Below are 20,558 nucleotides of genomic sequence, written 5' to 3'. Positions count from 1 at the left end.
TTCTATGAAAATATAAAATATCCTGTAAATTTAAGGTTAAAACCAGGATCCACTAATATCCCCATGCTCGGAGTTAGCGATCTCACAGACCGTGAGAATCTTTGTCTGCAGACCGGAAGTGAGCCAGAGTAGGCTATATCCGGGTGAGTGGATATCTTGAAGTGGGTGAAAGGTGGAGAAGAAGACAGCTTGTCATTCTTCAGGACTAACAGATCCGTTCTCCTGGTTTTTGACCCGCCGTCAGACCCACCATGCTGCAGAACACGGGGTGAGTTTACGGTACCGGACCCGGTCTACGGACCCGGTTTACGGAGCGGTCTGTAGGAGCAGTAGCGCTGACTTTAACCCGGGATACCAGGACTCAACCTGCAGAAAACTCCAGACTAACTTCATGATTATGTGGGTTAAACCGGTTTAGCTCTAGAGGCTGATAGAGCCGATCTAATCAAACCGGATTAACGATTTAAACAGAACCGGGTGTGACTCCAGGTTTAGTGTGTAATGACCTTTGGTCCGGATCAGGATACACTCTCTGGTTTAGTCTCTGGAGTTTGGTCTGAGCAGTCAGGACGTGGTCCAACCACTGTTTCAGTCCTGATCACAGAATCCGGTTTCAGTCCTTCACTCTGTCTGATCCTGATTAAAGACTCACATCACAGCAGGACTCCAGAGTCCAGACCCCTTAGATTAGACTGGATCAGTACTGAATAAAGTAATCCAGATTCCAGACCCCCTATGTGACGCTGGATGAGTGGTGAGTAAAGTCCAGATAGAATCTGGTCTCTGTGGGTCTGGTAGGTCTGTAGTCCTTGTCTCAGAGGTTTGGGGGTCACAGAGGAGTATCTGGTCTCTCTGGTCTGGAGTTATTCAGTACCATTTAAAAACCTCTGTGCTACAACAGTACTGTTTAAATACCTCTACAATACAACAGTACTGTTTAAATACCTCTACACTACAACAGTACTGTTTAAATACCTCTACGATACAACAGTACTGTTTAAATACCTCTACGATACAACAGTACTGTTTAAATACCTCTACACTACAACAGTACTGTTTAAATACCTCTACGATACAACAGTACTGTTTAAATACCTCTACGATACAACAGTACTGTTTAAATACCTCTACACTACAACAGTACTGTTTAAATACCTCTACACTACAACAGTACTGTTTAAATACCTCTACACTACAACAGTACTGTTTAAATACCTCTAGGCTACAACAGTACTGTTTAAATACCTCTAGGCTACAACAGTACTGTTTAAATACCTCTAGGCTACAACAGTACTGTTTAAATACCTCTAGGCTACAACAGTACTGTTTAAATACCTCTACACTACAACAGTACTGTTTAAATACCTCTACACTACAACAGTACTGTTTAAATAGCTCTGCGCTACAACAGTACTGTTTAAATACCTCTGTGCTACAACAGTACTGTTGAAATACCTCTGCGCTACAACAGTACTGTTTAAATACCTCTACTCTACACTACAACAGTACTGTTTAAATACCTCTGTGCTACAACAGTACTGTTGAAATACCTCTGTGCTACAACAGTACTGTTTAAATACCTTTGCACTACAACAGTACTGTTTAAATACCTTAACGATACAACAATCCTTTTTAAATAGCTCTACGCTTCAACAGTACTATTTAGATAACTCTACGCTACAACAGTACTGTTTAAATACCTCTGCGCTACGAAAGTACTGTTTAAAATACCTCTAAGCTACAACAGTACTGTTTAAAATAACTCTACTTTACAACAGTACTGATTAAATAGCTCTACGCTTCAACAGTACTATTTAAATAGCTCTACGCTTCAACAGTACTGTTTAAATACCTCTATTCTGCAACAGTACTGTTTAAAATACCTCTACGCTACAACAGTACTGTTTAAAATAACTCTACTTTACAACAGTACAGTTTAAATACATCTACACTACAACGGTACTGTTTAAAATACCTCTATGCTACAACGGTACTGTTTAAATAACTCTACGCTACAACAGTACTGTTTAAATAGCTCTGCGCTACAACAGAACTGTTTAAATACCTCAACGATACAACAGTACTGTTTAAATACCTCAACGATACAATAGTACTGTTTAAATAGCTCTACGCTTCAACAGTACTATTTAAATTACTCTACGCTACAACAGTACTGTTTAAATAGCTCTGCGCTACAACAGTACTGTTTAAATACCTCTTCTCTATGCTACAACAGTGCTGTTTAAATACCTCTACTCTACACTTCAAAAGTACTATTTAAATTACTCTACGCTACAACACTACTGTTTAAATAGCTCTATGCTACAACAGTACTGTTTAAATACCTCTTCTCTATGCTACAACAGTATTGTTTAAATACCTCTACTCTACGCTACAACAGTACTGTTTAAATACCTCTAGGCTACAACAGTAGTTTTGAAATACCTCTGCAATACAACAGTACTGTTTAAATACCTCTACTCTACGCTACAACAGTACTGTTTAAATACCTGTTTTCTGCAACAGCACTGTTTAAATACCTCTGCGCTACAACAGTACTGTTTAAATACTTCTAGGCTACAACAGTACTGTATAAATACCTCTGCGCTACAACAGTACTGTTTAAATACCTCTACGATACAACAGTACTGTTTAAAATAGCTTTAAGCTTCAACAGTACTATTTAAATAACTCTACGCTACAACAGTACTGTTTAAATACCTCTGCGCTACAACAGTACTGTTGAAATACCTCAACTATACAACAGTACTGTTTAAATAGCTCTAAGCTTCAACATTACTGTTTAAAATAACTCTACGCTACAACAGTACTGTTTAAATACCTGTACGCTACAACAGTACTGTTTAAATACCTCTTCTCTATGCTACAGCAGTACTGTTTAAATACCTGTACTCTAGGCTGCAACAGTACTGTTTACATACCTCTGCACTACAACAGTACTGTTTAAATACCTCTAGGCTACAACAGTACTGTTGAAATACCTCTGCACTACAACAGTACTGTTTAAATACCTACACTCTACGCTACAACAGTACTGTTAAAATACCTCTAGGCTACAACAGTACTGTTTAAATACCTCTGCGCTACAACAGTACTGTTTAAATACCTCTACGATACAACAGTACTGTTTAAAATAGCTCTACGCTTCAACAGTACTGTTTAAAATACCTCTAAGCTACAACAGTACTGTTTAAATACCTCTACGCTACAACAGTACTGTTTAAATACCTTAACGATTTAACACTACTGTTTAAATAGCTCTACGCTTCAACAGTACTATTTAAATACCTCTGCACTACAACAGTACTGTTTGAAATACCTCTGCGCTACAAAAGTACTGTCTAAATACCTCTGTGCTACAACATTACTGTTTGAAATACCTCTACACTTCAGCAGTACTGTTGAAATACCTCTACGTTACAACAGCACTGTTTAAAATACCTCTATGCTACAACAGTACTGTTGAAATACCTCTAGTCTACATTACAACAGTACTGTTTAAATACCTCTGCACTACAGCAGTACTGTTTAAATACCTCTGCGCCACAACAGTACTGTTTAAATACCTCTATGGTACAACAGTACTGTTTAAATACCTCTATGGTACAACAGTACTGTTTAAAATACCTCTGTGCTACAACAGTACTTCTTAAATAACTCTATGCTACAACAGTACTGTTTAAATACCGCTGCACTACAACGGTACTGTTTAAATCCCTCTACACTACAACAGTACTGTTTGAAATAACTCTAGGCTACAACAGTACTGTTTAAATACCTCTGCGCTACAACAGTACCGTTTAAATACCTCTACGATACAACAGTACTGTTTAAAATAGCTCTACGCTTCAACAGTACTGTTTAAAATACCTCTAAGCTACAACAGTACTGTTTAAATACCTCTGCGCTACAACAGTACTGTTTAAATACCTTAACGATACAACAGTACTGTTTAAATAGCTCTACGCTTCAACAGTACTATTTAAATAACTCTAGGCTACAACAGTACTGTTTAAATACCTCTGTGCTACAAAATTACTGTTTGAAATACCTCTACACTACAGCAGTACTGTTTAAATACCTCTACGTTCCAACAGTACTGTTTAAAATATCTCTATGCTACAACAGTACTGTTGAAATACCTCTACTCTACACTACAACAGTACTGTTTAAATACCTCTGCACTGCAACAGTACTGTTTAAATACCTGGGCGCCACAACAGTACTCTTTAAATACCTCTACGATACAACAGTACTGTTTAAAATACCTCTGCGCTACAACAGTACTTCTTAAATTACTTTATGCTACAACAGTACTGTTTAAATACCGCTGCACTACAACGGTACTGTTTAAATCCCTCTACACTACAACAGTACTGTTTAAAATAACTAGGCCACAACAGTACTGTTTAAATACCTCTGCGCTACAACAGTACTGTTGAAATACCTCAACTATACAACAGTACTGTTTAAATAGCTCTAAGCTTCAACAGTACTATTTAAATAGCTCTAAGCTTCAACAGTACTGTTGAAATACCTCTTGTATTTAAACAGTACTGTCTAATCGCTCCTGTTTGATTGCTCCTGTCTGATCGCTCCTGTGTTCTGTTTCAGGAAGTTAGCTGGCTGCACGCTCTTCATCACCGGAGCGAGTCGCGGGATCGGGAAAGCCATCGCTTTGAAAGCAGCTAAAGACGGAGCCAACATCGTCATCGCAGCCAAGACCGCCGAGCCCCACCCCAAACTACCAGGAACCATCTACACCGCCGCCCAAGAGGGTGAGGAGCTAGTAGGCTAACAGACTAGCAGGTTAACAGGTTAGCAGGCTAACAGGCTAGCAGGTTAACAGGCTAGCAGGCTAACAGGCTAGCAGGCTAACAGGCTAGCAGGTTAACAGGCTAACATGGTAGCAGGCTAACAGGCTAGCAGGCTAAAGCACCAGCTAAAGGGTTTTAAGGGTTTGGCTCCACAGAGCTGAAAACAACCTGGAAGTCTGAGAGACCTGGTTCCTGAAGGGGGCTCCTGAGGCCGATGGGTAGTCCCCATGATGAAAATGCTGGCCCAAACTTTAGACCACTGATCATCAACTGGTGGCCTGAGGGCCACATCAGGCCCCCCAAGGCTTCCTGTTCGGCCCCCAGAAGATCATTAAATCCAGAAAAGAAGATTTTGTGGTTTTAAAAGTATCCTTTGGTTTTAAATCTCTGCAGCTGTTAAAATCCACCAAAAACCATTAATATTGAAATAGTTTTAAAACATTTGATCTGTTTTTATAAAAAAACACTAAATATTTTAAAGATATATGAAATAATGGGTTAAGACTGGTGGAAATGTCCCAAAAATGTCCAGATAAAGAGGTGGCAAAGGTTTAGAGACGCAACATGGGACACAGATCGGCAGGAAAAGCTGTGAAAGCAGGTTAAAATGGTAAAATAGGAAAAAAGGGGGAAAAGTATAAAAAAATGTGTTAAAAATAGCAAATACTGTGGACCAAAAGTAATTAAAAAAATGGATAAAACCATGGGAAAAGGTGATGAAACATGAAGGGAATGGGGTAAGTCGGGGTAAAACAATGGCGGGAATTAAGTTAGAGAGGCAAAAAGGGGCAAAAAGTATCAAAAATATGTTAAAAGTGGTAAAAATATAGCAAAAATAGCCTGGCAAAGTAGTGAAAAGGGTTTATAGAGCGGTACACATGGGAAAGAATCGGCAGTAAAGAGGCTAAAAGGGGTTAAAGAGAGGCCAGATGGGTAAAAAGTGTCCAAGCTTGGTTGAAAGTGGCAGAAATGATCAAGATGGGTTAAGAGTGGCAACAAATGATGCAGAACTGGCCGAATGTTGCAGAACTGGCCGAATGTTGCAGAACTGGCCGAATGTTGCAGAACTGGCCGAATGTTGCAGAACTGGCCGAATGTTGCAGAACTGGCCGAATGATGGCGTGAAAAGGGTTAAAAGCATAAAAATGAGTTAATGTTGGTGCTAATCCCAGGTGGGGAGGGCCCTGCTCTCTAAAAGCACAAACGCATTTCTATGCTAATTAGGCCAAAATAAGTCCGGCCCCCAGAGTCTCTGTCAGGACTAAATCTGGCCCTTGTGCAAACGTACTTGACGACCCCTGCTTTAGACCGACCTAGACCTGGGTCTGAGTCCTCCTGACAAACCGCGCCTCACCAGACGACTCTGGACTTGATAAAGACCAGTGGACCAACATGGACCCCAGACCATCACTGACTGTGGAGTCTGGAAACACTGGACTTCAAGACCTGGTAGATTCTGGACCTCTCTGATCCTCCCCCAGACTCTGGGACCCTGATTTACAAATGAAGACAGGACTTTGGACCACTGAGACCACAACGGTCCAGATCTTTGTCTCCTTAGTCCTGGTGAGAGACTGGTGATGTCTGTGGTTCAGGATTGGTTCCGCACCTATAGTCCATGTCATGGATCTGGATCCTCTGACTCCAGTCTCAGTCCAGTCCTTGTGAAGCCCCCCTAAGTTCTTGGATCTGCTTTGTTTGACAGTCCTCTGAAGGCTGAGCCTGTCCCTGTTGGCTGGTCTCTGTTTCTAACCACGCCTCCCTTCAGTCAGCCTTCATGAATCTGCTCTGATCCAGACTCTGAGAACAGCCTGACCTCTCACCTTTGACCCTCTGTGGCTTACCCTCTTTGAGAGAAAGTTGACTTTCTTAAATATTTTGTGTTTTTTCTGAATATTGAATGTGTTTTCTGATATATTAAATGTATTTTCTTTAATACTGAGTGTATTTTCTGACTCTTTTCTGTGTTATTTCCTGTTTTAGTGGAGGCGGCGGGTGGGAAAGCTTTGGCCTGCGTTGTTGACATCCGCGATGAGCAGCAGATCGGAGAAGCTGTTCAGAAAGCCGTGGATAAGTTTGGAGGTAAAACTTTAACTCATTCCTGTCTGAACTGAAAAAGGCCTACAGCTCTGACCTCTATGATAGAAGTGTTTGACAGAGCGGGGCGTCTGAAGAGAGGAACTGAACTAAAACCATCCCTGACACTGAGGCTAACAGTGTTTCAGTAAATGTAGGCCTGTAGAGGTCAGTAACACTGAGCAGCCATGTATGAGCAGTCTCAGAGGTCTCAGAGGGGTCTGGGAGGTTTAGGATTTTAACCTTATTTTAGATTCATGTTTAAAAGTTCATGAAGATCATCTTTATGTCTCCAAACCCAGAATCCTGGATCATCAATACATGTCTAACTCCCTCTCCTCGTCATTCTGAGCTTCCATCCTCCTCCCTCCGCTTTATTTATGTTCCTCTTTTTACATTGATATCTGTTTTACCTGATTATTATCATGACTATTATCTCTGTTCTGTTTTACCTGATTATTATCATGACTATTATCTCTGTTCTGTTTTACCTGATTATTATCATGACTATTATCTCTGTTCTGTTTTACCTGATTATTATCATGACTATTATCTCTGTTCTGTTTTACCTGATTATTATCATGACTATTACCTCTCTCTGTTCTGTTTTCTGAATATCTTTAACCTTTTAAAACCCAGCATGCACATATGTGGACATTTTTGCTTTCCTTCAACAAAGTAATAATTTCTGCTATTAGAATTTTTGAGGCTTTTTTTGTCTAGAATGTCCAATAAAGTTTAAGTCATTATCTTACAATGTTGGGAAACATTACTTTTGGATATCTGGGGAATTTATTTGAAAATTGTCCAGTATTCTAATGAAAACTTAGAGCATACTGGTAGATTCTGGAGAGTTCATTGTAAGATTTGGAGAAAATTGATTTAATTATGGCATTTTCATAGGAATTTGGGATTTTTCTTAATATTTTTTGGGAATTTGATTGGGAACTTTGGGCTAGAGGTTTTCATGGAAATTTCAGGTAATTTATTTGGATGTTTCCAACATTTCATAGAATTTTGGAGAAGGTATTTGTAAATTTTGTTTTGAATTTGCGAGGAAATTTGTGGGGAATTTTCTTTGACATTTGAAAATTTGCTTGAAAATGTTCAGGAATTTGTTTAGAATTTCGAGGTGATTTTTTTATTGGAATGTTTTTTCTCTATGATAAAGCTTCACTGAAAGATTTGAGGATTATTTAAGATATTTTTGACCTACTTCTTAAGGGAATTTCTTTATTTTTTCCAGCGTGATGTTTGAACTTGAGCTCCACACATGAGCTCAGGTCTGAGGAGGTTAAAGTCTTTTTTCTGTAGTTCAGTTCCTCCTGGGGGTCCAGGTTATTCTGGGTCTGGGTTTTTATGGTGTTTTTGTCTTTCTTCTGATGCTCTGACTTCTTGTTGATTCTGATTATTGTCAAAACACTTTGTGAACCTTTTTATAGGTATTATACAAATAAAATTATTATTATGTTTATTATTATTATCAAAAAGCTCGTTTCTGATTGGCAGGAATCGACATCCTCGTTAACAACGCCAGCGCCATCAATCTGACAGGAACTCTGGAGACGCCCATGAAGAAGGTGGACCTGATGCTGGGGATCAACCTGAGGGGGACCTACCTGACGTAAGCTCTTAAGTCAGCCAGCAGCCTTAGATCCTCTGACAGGGTCCTCCTCGTCGTTCCAAAGTCGAGACTTAAACTAAAGGTGACAGGTCCTCTCCATCAGGGCCCCTCGACCTTGGAACGACCTGTCTGAGGACCTACCTGACATAAGCTCTCATATCAACACTAACGTGTGCAGCCACACAGGAACACGCCTCGCCAACACTCCCGCCCACTAGGTGGCGCCCCTAACTCTTCATATTATCGGGTTTTTCAGGTCTAAACTCGTCATCCCTCACCTGCTGAAGAGTCGCAGTCCTCACATCCTGAACCTGTCGCCTCCTCTCAACCTCAACCCCGTCTGGTTCAAAAACCACACAGGTAACCATGGCAACAGAGCAGCCAGCATCCCATCATGCACCCGGGCAGTCAGAACAACTCTGTCTTTATTTTTCCAGCTTACACGATGGCGAAGTACGGCATGTCCATGTGCGTGTTGGGGATGTCTGAGGAGTTCAGAGGTCGAATTGCTGTCAACGCCCTCTGGCCCCGCACAGGTAAGTGGCTAATGCTAGGATGCTAACTGAGCTCTAACATGCTAACAGGCCTCTAATAGGCCCCTCTATGAAGCTAACATGCTAACAGGCCTCTAACAGGCCCCTCTATGAAGCTAACATGCTAACAGGCCTCTAATAGGCCCCTCTATGAAGCTAACATGCTAACAGGCCTCTAACAGGCCCCTCTATAAAGCTAACATGCTAACAGGCCTCTAATAGGCCCCTCTATGAAGCTAACATGCTAACAGGCCTCTAACAGGCCCCTCTATAAAGCTAACATGCTAACAGGCCCCTCTATGAAGCTAACAGGCCTCTAACAGGCCCCTCTATGAAGCTAACATGCTAACAGGCCTCTAACAGGCCCCTCTATAAAGCTAACATGCTAACAGGCCCCTCTATGAAGCTAACATGCTAACAGGCCCCTCTATGAAGCTAACATGCTAACAGGCCTCTAACAGGCCCCTCTATAAAGCTAACATGCTAACAGGCCCCTCTATGAAGCTAACATGCTAACAGGCCTCTAACAGGCCCCTCTATAAAGCTAACATGCTAACAGGCCCCTCTATGAAGCTAACATGCTAACAGGCCTCTAACAGACTCTTAGACTGATCTAGATTGTGGTCTGACCTAGACCCTTATGGTGTGGTTCCACCGTCTCTTCCTGGTTGTTTCACTACATTTGGTAGAGAATAGATCTTGGCTAACAGTACCCATGCTCTGATGGTGCTTTAGTTAACCATCATAGCTCCACCCCTCATGGTCAGATCCGTCCCCTGGTACTCATCGGTAGGGTTCTGGGACCGTAGGACTGTCTGGATCAGGTCTTTTGGTATCTTTTTAAACAGCCTGGTTAGCTAGCACGCTGAACCAACCCTCTCTGACCTGTGTTGTTACCGTAGCGATCCTGACGGCAGCCATGGACATGCTGGGAGGGGAGGGCGTCGGTAAACAGTGTCGTACAGCTGACATCATGGCGGACGCCGCCTACGCCATCCTGTCCCAGCCAACAGACTACACTGGTCAGTTCCTGGTGGATGAGGACGTCCTGAAGGGGCAGGGGATCAAGGACTTTGACCCGTACGCCGTCCAGCCAGGTGCAAACGTGCTAACTGAGCTAACGCTATCCGAGCATGCTCACACAGTCATGTGTGTCTAACTGTGGTCTCTGATTGGTCAACAGGTCACCCCTTGCTGCCAGACTTCTTCCTGGATGAAGCTCCTGAGAGTCTGGCTCAACAGATGGAACAGCACGGTGAGAGATAATCGATCAGCCTGATGATTGATAATCAATATCTCTGTCAGAGTCTGATAACCACGCTGGTCCAGCCAGCGCCCCCTAGTGTCTGATGAAGGCTTCTCCTTTGACTTTTTTACTGTCAGGGGCAACGCCGGCCTTCAAACCACCAGCGTCCTCATCAGCCACGCCTCCCTCCAGTGGACCAATAGAAAGCACCTTTGATGTCATCAGAGGGGTCATCAACGAGGACGTGGTCAAGTCAACGCAAGGCATCTATCAGTTCGACCTATCAGGTAACAGCAGGAGAGTGTGGCCATATAAGGAGATCCTGTAAATGTTTGTGACCATATAAGGAGATCCTGTGAATGTTGGTGACCATATAAGGAGATCCTGTGAGAGTTTGTGACCATATAAGGAGATCCTGTGAATGTTGGTGACCATATAAGGAGACTCTGTGAATATTGGTGACCATATAAGGAGATCCTGTAAATGTTAGTGGCCATATAAGGAGAACCTGTGAATGTTGGTGACCATATAAGGAGATCCTGTGAATGTTGGTGACCATATAAGGGGATTCTGTGAGAGTTTGTGACCATATAAGGATACTCTGTGAATGTTGGTGACCATATAAGGAGACTCTGTGAATGTTGGTGACCATATAAGGAGATCCTGTGAATGTTGGTGACCATATAAGGAGACTCTGTGAATGTTGGTGACCATATAAGGAGACTCTGTGAATGTTGGTGACCATATAAGGAGACTCTGTGAGAGTTTGTGACCATAAAAGGATACTCTGTGAATGTTAGTGACCATATAAGGAGATTCTGTGAATGTTAGTGACCATATAAGGAGATCCTGTGAATGTTGGTGACCATATAAGGAGATTCTGTGAGAGTTTGTGACCATATAAGGATACTCTGTGAATGTTGGTGACCATATAAGGAGACTCTGTGAATGTTGGTGACCATATAAGGAGACTCTGTGAATGTTGGTGACCATATAAGGAGATTCTGTGAATGTTGGTGACCATATAAGGAGACTCTGTGAATGTTAGTGACCATATAAGGAGACTCTGTGAATGTTGGTGACCATATAAGGAGACTCTGTGAATGTTGGTGACCATATAAGGAGATTCTGTGAATGTTGGTGACCATATAAGGAGACTCTGTGAATGTTGGTGACCATATAAGGAGACTCTGTGAATGTTAGTGACCATATAAGGACATCCTGTGACTGTTTGTGACCACATTAAAAGATCCTGTGAATGTTAGTGACCATATAAGGACATCCTGTTGACATGTCCCTGCTGTTGTTTTGTCCTTATAAGGAGAACATGGTGGCGTTTGGTTCCTGGACTTGAAGAGTGGCTCTGGCAGTGCGGGTCAGGGTCAGCCGTCAGCCAAAGCTGATGTCATCATGACCATGGACTCCTCCGACTTCAGCAAGATGTTCGCCGGTAAGTCGTCTCCATGGTAACGGCGCTAACAGCGCTTCACTCAGACTAGCTCTATAGTAAACGTTTGCAGCGGTGGCGTTCCGAGCCTGCCACTCTGTGCTGTCAGAGTTCTGTCTCCATGGTAACGTCTGCGTCTGTTTCAGGGAAGCTGAAGCCGACGATGGCGTTCATGTCGGGGAAGCTGAAGATCAAAGGGGACATGACGCTCGCCATCAAACTGGAGAAACTGATGGGCAAGATGAACAAGGCCAAACTGTGAACGCCAAGCTCCGCCCCCTTCGCTGTACATGATGCCTTAATGAATAACTAATGACTGTAACGTTTTATCAATAAAACCTTCTGATACTAAAACTGTCTGGTTATTAATCAGAACATTTTATCACCAATAAATAATGATCTTAATGTTTAATCAATGAGAGCAGTCAGAGGAAAGGAGTGCGGCAGATTTCCCGGGAGTGTAGAAACATCAGAGACAAACCCAGACTAACTCTGGTCAGCTTTAGTCTGAAGGCTGAAGAACATTTAAGATAAAATTAAAGTTTGTTTGGAAATGTAACGGTGTCACAGCCGCGCACGCGCACGCAGCGGCTCAGTTTCCGGTCATCAGCGTCTAAATATCCGGTGTCCAGGTGCGCGCTCTCATTAGTGCGCAGGTGCGTGGCGTTGTTCTGGTTCAGGATGTGGTCTGGGTCGGCCTGGGTTTGGGTCACTCTGCTGACTCTAGCCCGGCTCAGCACGGAACAGGAGCCCACCAGGGACAGACAGGGAGACCCGGCCGGGCTGGAGGCCCTCCGCCCGGTCCCAGACCCGCAGGAGGAGCCCCGGAGCCGGACCAGCTTCTTCAGGGTGCCCCGGTGGAACTTTGTAGAAGGTAAGGACGGATCCGGACTCATGTCAGAGTTAAAGTCCTGGTCTGGTTCTTCAGGTCCCTGTCAGCAGGAGAACTGCAGATGTAATCCGGTCTAGTTTGAGTCTGATGGTCTAGACCAGGGGTGTCAGACTCAGTCACAGCAGGGGCCGGATTCTGGATTCAGGTCTAACCTGAGGGTCTAACAGGGTCAACATTGAACCAGAACTGTCAGCCTCATTTCACCAGGAATAAAATATAAAAACAGCACTGATGATAAATCATCATCAAACTGATCAGGTTAAAGGCTCAAACCTGAGATAACAATTCAAATTTATTAGTTCAAAAAATCCGAACAGAATATTAAAACTAGAAAAATAATGTTTGAAAAGCAAATGTATGAGGAGAAAGTTAAATCATAAGTTTGAGTCGTAATCTTGAGATGCAAAACGAAAAATATAAAATAAAACACGTTAATTTCTTTCCCCACATTCTGGACTTTTCTGAAATCTTTCTTACTCTTTACTGTTTCAGATTTTTATGTCTTAACAAGGATATTTTAAATAATCAAGCTGAAGTTTCCATTTTTATACTGGAGTAAATCTGCAGACCTCAGGCTGGTGGGACAGTTAGAATACTAATATGATCTGGTGGGCCGGATATAATCGTTCCACGGGCCGGATTTGGCCCCCGGGCCTTGAGTTTGACACCTGTGGTCTAGACTCTGATCCTCCTGAGTGAACATGCAGCTGCTTTAAAACCACATCCTGATTAAAGCTGCTCGATTAATCTCAGATTAAGATTAATCGCGGTCTGACCTGGTCCAGGAGGTCTGGTCTGTGAGCGGATTAAAGACCAGCAGAGACTTCCTCCTCCTGTAAACAGTCTGATGGATGTTTCTAGAACCATCAGGATAAATCAGCTTGATTTAAAAGTGAGCCGTTAAATCATGGCTGAAATAAAGCTGATTATTTAATCCTCCAGAGTCTGGGATCAGGTCCACAGATTCTGGTTTATTAGAGGAGAAATACTTAAAATAATCCCAGATGAATTCAGAGTTTAGAGGAAAACAGCAGTCAGATGATTTTAAAGTGAAATAAATCCTCCAGAGTTTACTGTTCATGATCTCTGCTCTAATACTGCATCATCAAACTGAAATCCTGATCTAATCCTGGTCTAATCCTGATCTAACCCTGATCTAACCCTGATCTAACCCTGGTTTAACCCTGATCTAATCCTGGTCTAATCCTGGTCCAATCCTGATCCAATCCTGGTCTAATCCTGGTCCAATCCTGGTCCAATCCTGATCCAATCCTGGTCTAATCCTGGTCTAATCCTGGTCTAATCCTGATCTAACCCTGATCTAACCCTGGTCTAACCCTGGTCTAACCCTGGTTTAATCCTGGTTTAATCCTGATCTAATCCTGGTTTAATCCTGATCTAATCCTGATCTAATCCTGGTTTAATCCTGGTCTAATCCTGATCTAATCCTGGTTTAATCCTGATCTAATCCTGATCTAATCCTGGTTTAATCCTGGTCTAATCCTGATCTAACCCTGATCTAACCCTGGTCTAAACCTGGTCTAACCCTGATCCAACCTTGATCTAATCCTGGTCTAATCCTGGTCTAACCCTGATCTAATCCTGATCTAATCCTGATCTAATCCTGGTCTAATCCTGATCTACTCCTGATCTAACCCTGGTCTAACCCTGGTCTAACCCTGGTCTAACCCTGATCTAACCCTGATCTAATCCTGATCTAATCCTGATCTAATCCTGGTCTAATCCTGATCTACTCCTGATCTAATCCTTGTCTAACCCTGGTCTAACCCTGATCTAATCCTGGATTAATCCTGATCTAACCCTGATCTAATCCTGATCTAATCCTGGTCTAATCCTGGTCTAATCCTGATCTAATCCTGATCTAATCCTGGTTTAATCCTGATCTAATCCTGGTTTAATCCTGATCTAATCCTGGTTTAATCCTGATCTAATCCTGGTTAATCCTGATCTAATCCTGATCTAATCCTGGTTTAATCCTGATCTAATCCTGATCTAATCCTGGTTTAATCCTGATCCTATCCTGATCTAATCCTGATCTAATCCTGGTTTAATCCTGATCTAATCCTGGTTTAATCCCAATCTAATCCTGGTTTAATCCTGGTTTAATCCTGGTTTAATCCTGATCTAATCCTGGTTTAATCCTGATCTAATCCTGGTTTAATCCTGGTTTAATCCTGATCCTATCCTGATCTAATCCTGGTTTAATCCTGATCTAATCCTGATCTAATCCTGGTTTAATCCTGATCCTATCCTGATCTAATCCTGGTTTAATCCTGATCTAATCCTGATCTAATCCTGGTTTAATCCTGATCCTATCCTGATCTAATCCTGGTTTAATCCTGATCTAATCCTGATCTAATCCTGGTTTAATCCTGATCCTATCCTGATCTAATCCTGGTTTAATCCTGATCTAATCCTGATCTAATCCTGGTTTAATCCTGATCCTATCCTGATCTAATCCTGTTTTACTCTAAAGTTCCTCTGACTCAGCAGGTTAACGGCAGTGAAAGGGTTAAATCTGGTGCTGCGCTCTGATTGGGTGGAGGAGTGTTTGATATGAAAATGTAGCATCCTTCCATCCTGGATCAGAGACCAGAGTCCTGCTAATCTGGTCTCAGCTAAACCAAGTCTGCCCCCTGCTTGGCCCTTAGTGGACTATGTCAGACCTACTGCAGGACTCTGGAATCTGGTTAGACCCTGATCTGGATGTGGAGCGGCCTACCTCAGAAATGTTGGTCTTTACTGGTCTCTACCAGAAATCCTGGGACAGACAGAGGGAGCAGGACCAGATCTAAGGACCAGGATCCACCTGTTTTAGCACCTTTAGAGGTTTTAAGGATCACTTTAAACACTCACCTGTCCCAGTTACCTCACCAACCTTTAACCCTTTAGACCCCGCTCTCACATGCAGACCCCCAGGTAAAGGTTCCAGGGGGGCACAGGTCTCTCAGTCTGGACCAGAGCTCTGGTGGACCTGCCTGAGGACCTCAGACCAGCTGACTCAGTGCCTCCCTCTGTTCTCTCATAGGAAGCCGGGGTGTTTGTCCATGATTGTTGTCTGGTTAAGTCTGGATCTGATTGGTTTAAAGTTGTTAGTGAACCAGGAAGTTCATCAGTGTGACAGACGTGAGAATATCCCAGCATGCATCGGGCCTGGCTGTGGTTAATCACAGATACAGTGTGATCATCCTGAGAGCTCCTTCTAGGGCTGCTCCTCCATGTTTCACTGTTTTTGTCCATGACTATCAGCGTGTGCTGCCGTCTGGTTCTCTGACTGTAGACCAAAAACCAAATCCAGATCAAGCAGGGTGATTTTTAGAGATTGATCTGACAGTTTTGTTATTTCAGTGTGATAGAGCGGTTGTTTTTAGTCCCCAGTGTCACTTCTAATCAGAATAAATGCCTGATGGGAATAAAAATGCTTCATACACTCTCCGAATGAAATCCAATCCGGCTTATTCAGGATGGAATTTCATCCTGAACTAGAGGGGTGGTTCATGTCGATCCTGGTTCAGATCTCTCCATGGAAACAGACGATCTGATCACCTCTCTGTCTGGGGTGTTTTGGTCTTACTGCACATGTCTGCCCCATGTGACACGCTTCCTTAGTCTCCTCCTCTGATTGGACGACAGCAGTATGAACCGCTGAGCTGCTTTAACAGAGGAAGCTCCAGAAACTTCAGAACTGTCTGCAGCGCACCGTAAAGGTCTCTATCTGAGCACAATGAAGTAGAAATAATAATAAATAAAATAATATAAATAATATAAAATAGAATGTAATATAATAATATAATATGATAATATAAAATAAAAAACGAGCGATTGATCTGACGTGTAAAGCAGGGTTCTTTAATTTAACCCCAAATAATTCAAGGTCAGAAAGCCGAGGGCCAGACTGGATTTTTCCATCTTTGATGTTTGAGGATCTAACCTAAACAGGACAGGCATAACTGTGCTGTCCTTGTTTCACACTGTTAAATGTTTGTAGGACCGCTGATGCTAAACGTACAGGACTGGAATATTCAGTATAAATTTAGCTTCTTTCAACAGTTGATGGTTTTTAAACGGCAACCTGCTGTCCACAATACCTGACCTGACCCCGAGATTATTTCACCTGACCTGGGATCAGTGCAGAGTCCAGAGATGTTTCTTTAAAAACAAACATCAAAAGTAGACAGATCAGATGAATCTCCTTCAACATTAAAAATCCTGGGGTCTTATCCGCCTGTTTTTGGCAGCATGTCAGCAGAGCTGAGAGGATGAGCTGGTGTGGGCCTTTTTATGAAGCTCCTCCCCTCCAGAGAGGGTTAACGTTCCTCTCATATTACCACCTTTCCATGCTATAATTATAGACAGACTGTGATAAGTGAGTGGAAATTTGTGTTTGAAATACTTAAATATTGTAAACTAACATTAAAAACCTCCATCTTTATCCCCAAACGTCTCACGGGCCGCCTGCTGGCGCCAGACCTGGCCCGCGGGCCGTCATGTGGGGACGGGGAATGAACTTTAGTAGTCAGAGCTCCAGTTTACCTTCTCCATCCAGTTCATGTTGAAATCTCAGAGTAAAATGTCTTCATTTTACAACAGAAAATCAACAGTCATTCTAAACTTTCTAAACTCTCACCAGCACGATGTCAGATTAAACTAGGACAGAAACATTTTTAAAGAGATATTTGTAACTGTAATGATATTTTTACTCACTCTGCAAATTCAATATTAACCCTCCTATTAAAGGGAATGATCATTTTTATATAATTCTCATATTTAATAAGCAAAAAGTACAAAAATGAAGAAAATGTGACTTTGTTGTTCTCTTTTCTAGAATGACATCAGGATGGGTAACACATAAACTCTCTGCTGCTAAAACCCTCTAAACTCTCGTTTAGACTCAGAGTTCAGGTCAGAGGATGCTGCAGCTTCACTACTGATTTAATCTGGTTTTAGACTAAAATCAGCTCCGACTCAGAGGAACCATCAGAGGTTTCCATCCTGTGAAGGAGATTCTCTGAAACACTGACAGGAGCGTTCATCTGTTCAGACTCTAAAGACCCTCTGATATCTGACAGAGCTCCTCCCCCTTCCTGTGTCACCTGTCTGTCCTGAAGCAGGTGCAAGCTGGGATATTTCTGAGGTTAGATGGTGTGTTCCAGTTAAGCCTGGTCTCAGACAGAAAGAGTCCAGATCTGAGCCCAGCATGGGGCTGAACCATTTACAACAATAATGTCATTGTGATTAATTTTCCAGTATTGTGATTTAAAGTGATTATTTTTAGGTTCCTGTCTAATGTGCTGCTAAACAAACAGGCTATAAATCAGTGTTTATGAGAAAGAGCACCACAGGAGAGAAAGAAACTAAAAACAGAGATTCATATTCAGATGGATAATCTGATACCACTGCTTTATGGAAGGGGATGATCTTTTCTGTCGTTCTTGTTTTAAATAAGAAAACAGAAACATGAGGAAAAGTAGGAAATCTACAACAGAAACTCTGTTTTCATAAAGTGTAGCTCAGTGATCCTGAGGCTCTTTATGTCTAAATTTGACAAAATTTGAGAATTAATCTCTCATTTGAAAGTACATTTATTTACTTCTGCATATTTTAAAGAACAAATTAAAGAAGTTTTATGAATGAAGTCAAAAGTCTGGCGTGGGCTTCATTGGTACCTTAGTACCATTTAAGCCCACCTTGGAAAAAAGACATTTTCTGAAAATATTTCACCCACCCAAACGCTTTTTTGTGTCTTAATTTGAAGATTTATGTAAAATGAATCAGAAAACACTTAGTTTGTGTATTTATCCTGTTTAATCCTTCAGTACGGCTACATGTACTGACTAGTGATTAGCTCGCAACGCTAGCTAGCATGACTCATCTTTTCACATAAAACTAGAAAGAAATGACAGAAACTACGTGTTTATACACAAAAACAAATCAATAATCTCTCAGATTACAAAATATGAATGTACTTAACAAGTCAGGGGCTGAAAATAGATGGAAAGAGGTTTTTCTGATGGTCCCAAAACACCAAAGTTTGGAGGCGACTTTATCTGAGCCTCCTTGATGCTGCACGAATGTAGGCGGGCCTTATTCAGTATCCACAAATGTGATTGGTGCCAAACAAAAACTGACAGATAATTAAGAAATTGTGTGATTGGACAAAATAATGTAAAACATTAGACAGGCCGCTCTTTATTTAAATTGACTTCAAAGTTGCACGTGGGCTTAATGGGTACGCTTACCTTACCTCTTTTTTCCTTTTTTGGGCATTTTCCAACTTCCTTTGCCACTTTTTCACCATGTATTCCACTTTCATCCAATTTTTGCCTGTTTTCACCATTTTGTGCCCACTTAAGCTACCTTTTGCCATTAAATATCACTTGTTTCCTATTTTTCCCGAATTTTAGTCACTTTTCACTCTCTTTTTTTTTTGCTACTTCTAATCCATTTCTCCACGTTTTCTCCCAATTTTCACACATTTTTTTCCTTTGGTCCATTTTTGCCACCTTAAACTGATTTTTATTGCTTCTTCATCTGTTTTTGCCTTTTTCACTCAGATTGTGGCTCTTGCAAAGATATTTTTCACCAGTTTGACTCTTTGGTTGAGTAACACTGGTGTAGAGAATAAACTGGATCTGCTATTCTGACTCACTTCAGCTTAAAGAAATACTGCACTGTCTGTGGCTACAATATGGCAGCAGAGAATTATGGGATTTCATCTCATTTGCGATTAATTGCCCAGATCTGAGTCCAGGAGCAGGTTTTGTACTGATCCAGTATAATTCTGGTATTTAGGTGACCACCAGGCAAGCGTTTGGGTTTAGATGTTCTGTCCCAGACCACCTCAGCCTGGTCCACAGTTTGAAAGTCCAGATGCTGTTTTATGGTGGTCTAGACCTCTAGAGACCTCTAGCTCTGAGAGACGGCGACAGCAGGAGTAAAATAAAATATTTAACCCCGTACAGTGGAGTCCGTCTGATCAGGTCTGTGGAACGCTGGCTTTTATCCTGTTAATGTGAACCTGATCTGTGTCTCAGAGTCTCGGCGCCATGGCGACGCTGGAGGACGGGAGTCAGACATGGGACGGCCTCAGTATCGCTGCAGCGACAGGACGCTGTCCCTTCGCTTCTCACTCGTCCGACACTCAGACCTCCGACTGGAAGGTGACTTTGATTTCTAGAACTTTCAAAATAAGAGTCTTTAAACACCAGAGTCTGGTTAGTCTCAGTCTAGAGCTGAGAACGCAGGGACCTCTGAACCAATCAGCAGTCAGCTCAGACCTGAAGAACCTCCAAGAATCAGGGACCAACCAGACCCTCTTCTAGAGTCTAAACATCATAATGAGTCTACCCAGGATCAGCCAGACCCTCTTCTAGAGTCTAAACATCATAATGAGTCTACCCAGGATCAGCCAGACCCTCTTCTAGAGTCTAAACATCATAATGAGTCTACCAGGGATCAGTCAGACCCTCTTCTAGAGTCTAAACATCATAATGAGTCTACCCGGGATCAGTCAGACCCTCTTCTAGAGTCTAAACATCATAATGAGTCTACCCGGGATCAGTCAGACCCTCTTCTAGAGTCTAAACATCATAATGAGTCTACCCGGGATCAGTCAGACCCTCTTCTAGAGTCTAAACATCATAATGAGTCTACCCGGGATCAGTCAGACCCTCTTCTAGAGTCTAAACATCATAATGGGTCTACCCGGGATCAGTCAGACCCTCTTCTAGAGTCTAAACATCATAATGAGTCTCCCCAGGATCAGCCAGACCCTCTTCTAGAGTCTAAACATCATAATGGTTCACCCAGGATCAGTCAGACCCTCTTCCAGAGTCTAAACATCATAATGAGTCTACCCAGGATCAGTAAGACCCTCTTCTA

At 42.2% G+C, this 20,558-nt stretch overlaps 1 protein-coding gene across 1 annotated transcript; it reads left to right on the top strand.

Annotated features, from left to right (window-relative positions):
• The first annotated feature begins 113 nt into the window (after nucleotides 1–113).
• On the top strand, nucleotides 114–12,118 carry hsdl2 (hydroxysteroid dehydrogenase like 2). Its single transcript, XM_041810963.1, has 11 exons — nucleotides 114–268; nucleotides 4,636–4,799; nucleotides 6,822–6,920; nucleotides 8,424–8,538; nucleotides 8,795–8,898; nucleotides 8,976–9,074; nucleotides 9,974–10,168; nucleotides 10,255–10,326; nucleotides 10,455–10,604; nucleotides 11,639–11,767; nucleotides 11,911–12,118. Exons 1-11 carry the CDS (start codon nucleotides 252–254, stop codon nucleotides 12,024–12,026), a joined length of 1,260 nt encoding a protein of 419 aa, XP_041666897.1. The 5' UTR covers nucleotides 114–251; the 3' UTR covers nucleotides 12,027–12,118.
• Nucleotides 12,119–20,558: the final 8,440 nt, after the last annotated feature.

Source organism: Cheilinus undulatus, linkage group 17 (assembly GCF_018320785.1).
Source record: "Cheilinus undulatus linkage group 17, ASM1832078v1, whole genome shotgun sequence".
In the NCBI taxonomy this organism is placed as follows: Eukaryota; Metazoa; Chordata; class Actinopteri; order Labriformes; family Labridae; genus Cheilinus; species Cheilinus undulatus.
The sequence above is the reverse complement of the archived record's forward strand: the minus strand, read 5'-3'. Positions and strand labels throughout refer to the sequence as shown.

Coding starts and splice junctions, on each gene's coding strand:
- hsdl2 (XM_041810963.1), top strand. Junction 10,169..10,254: donor CCCGTACGCCGTCCAGCCAG/GTGCAAACGTGC, acceptor ATTGGTCAACAG/GTCACCCCTTGCTGCCAGAC. Junction 11,768..11,910: donor CTTCAGCAAGATGTTCGCCG/GTAAGTCGTCTC, acceptor CGTCTGTTTCAG/GGAAGCTGAAGCCGACGATG.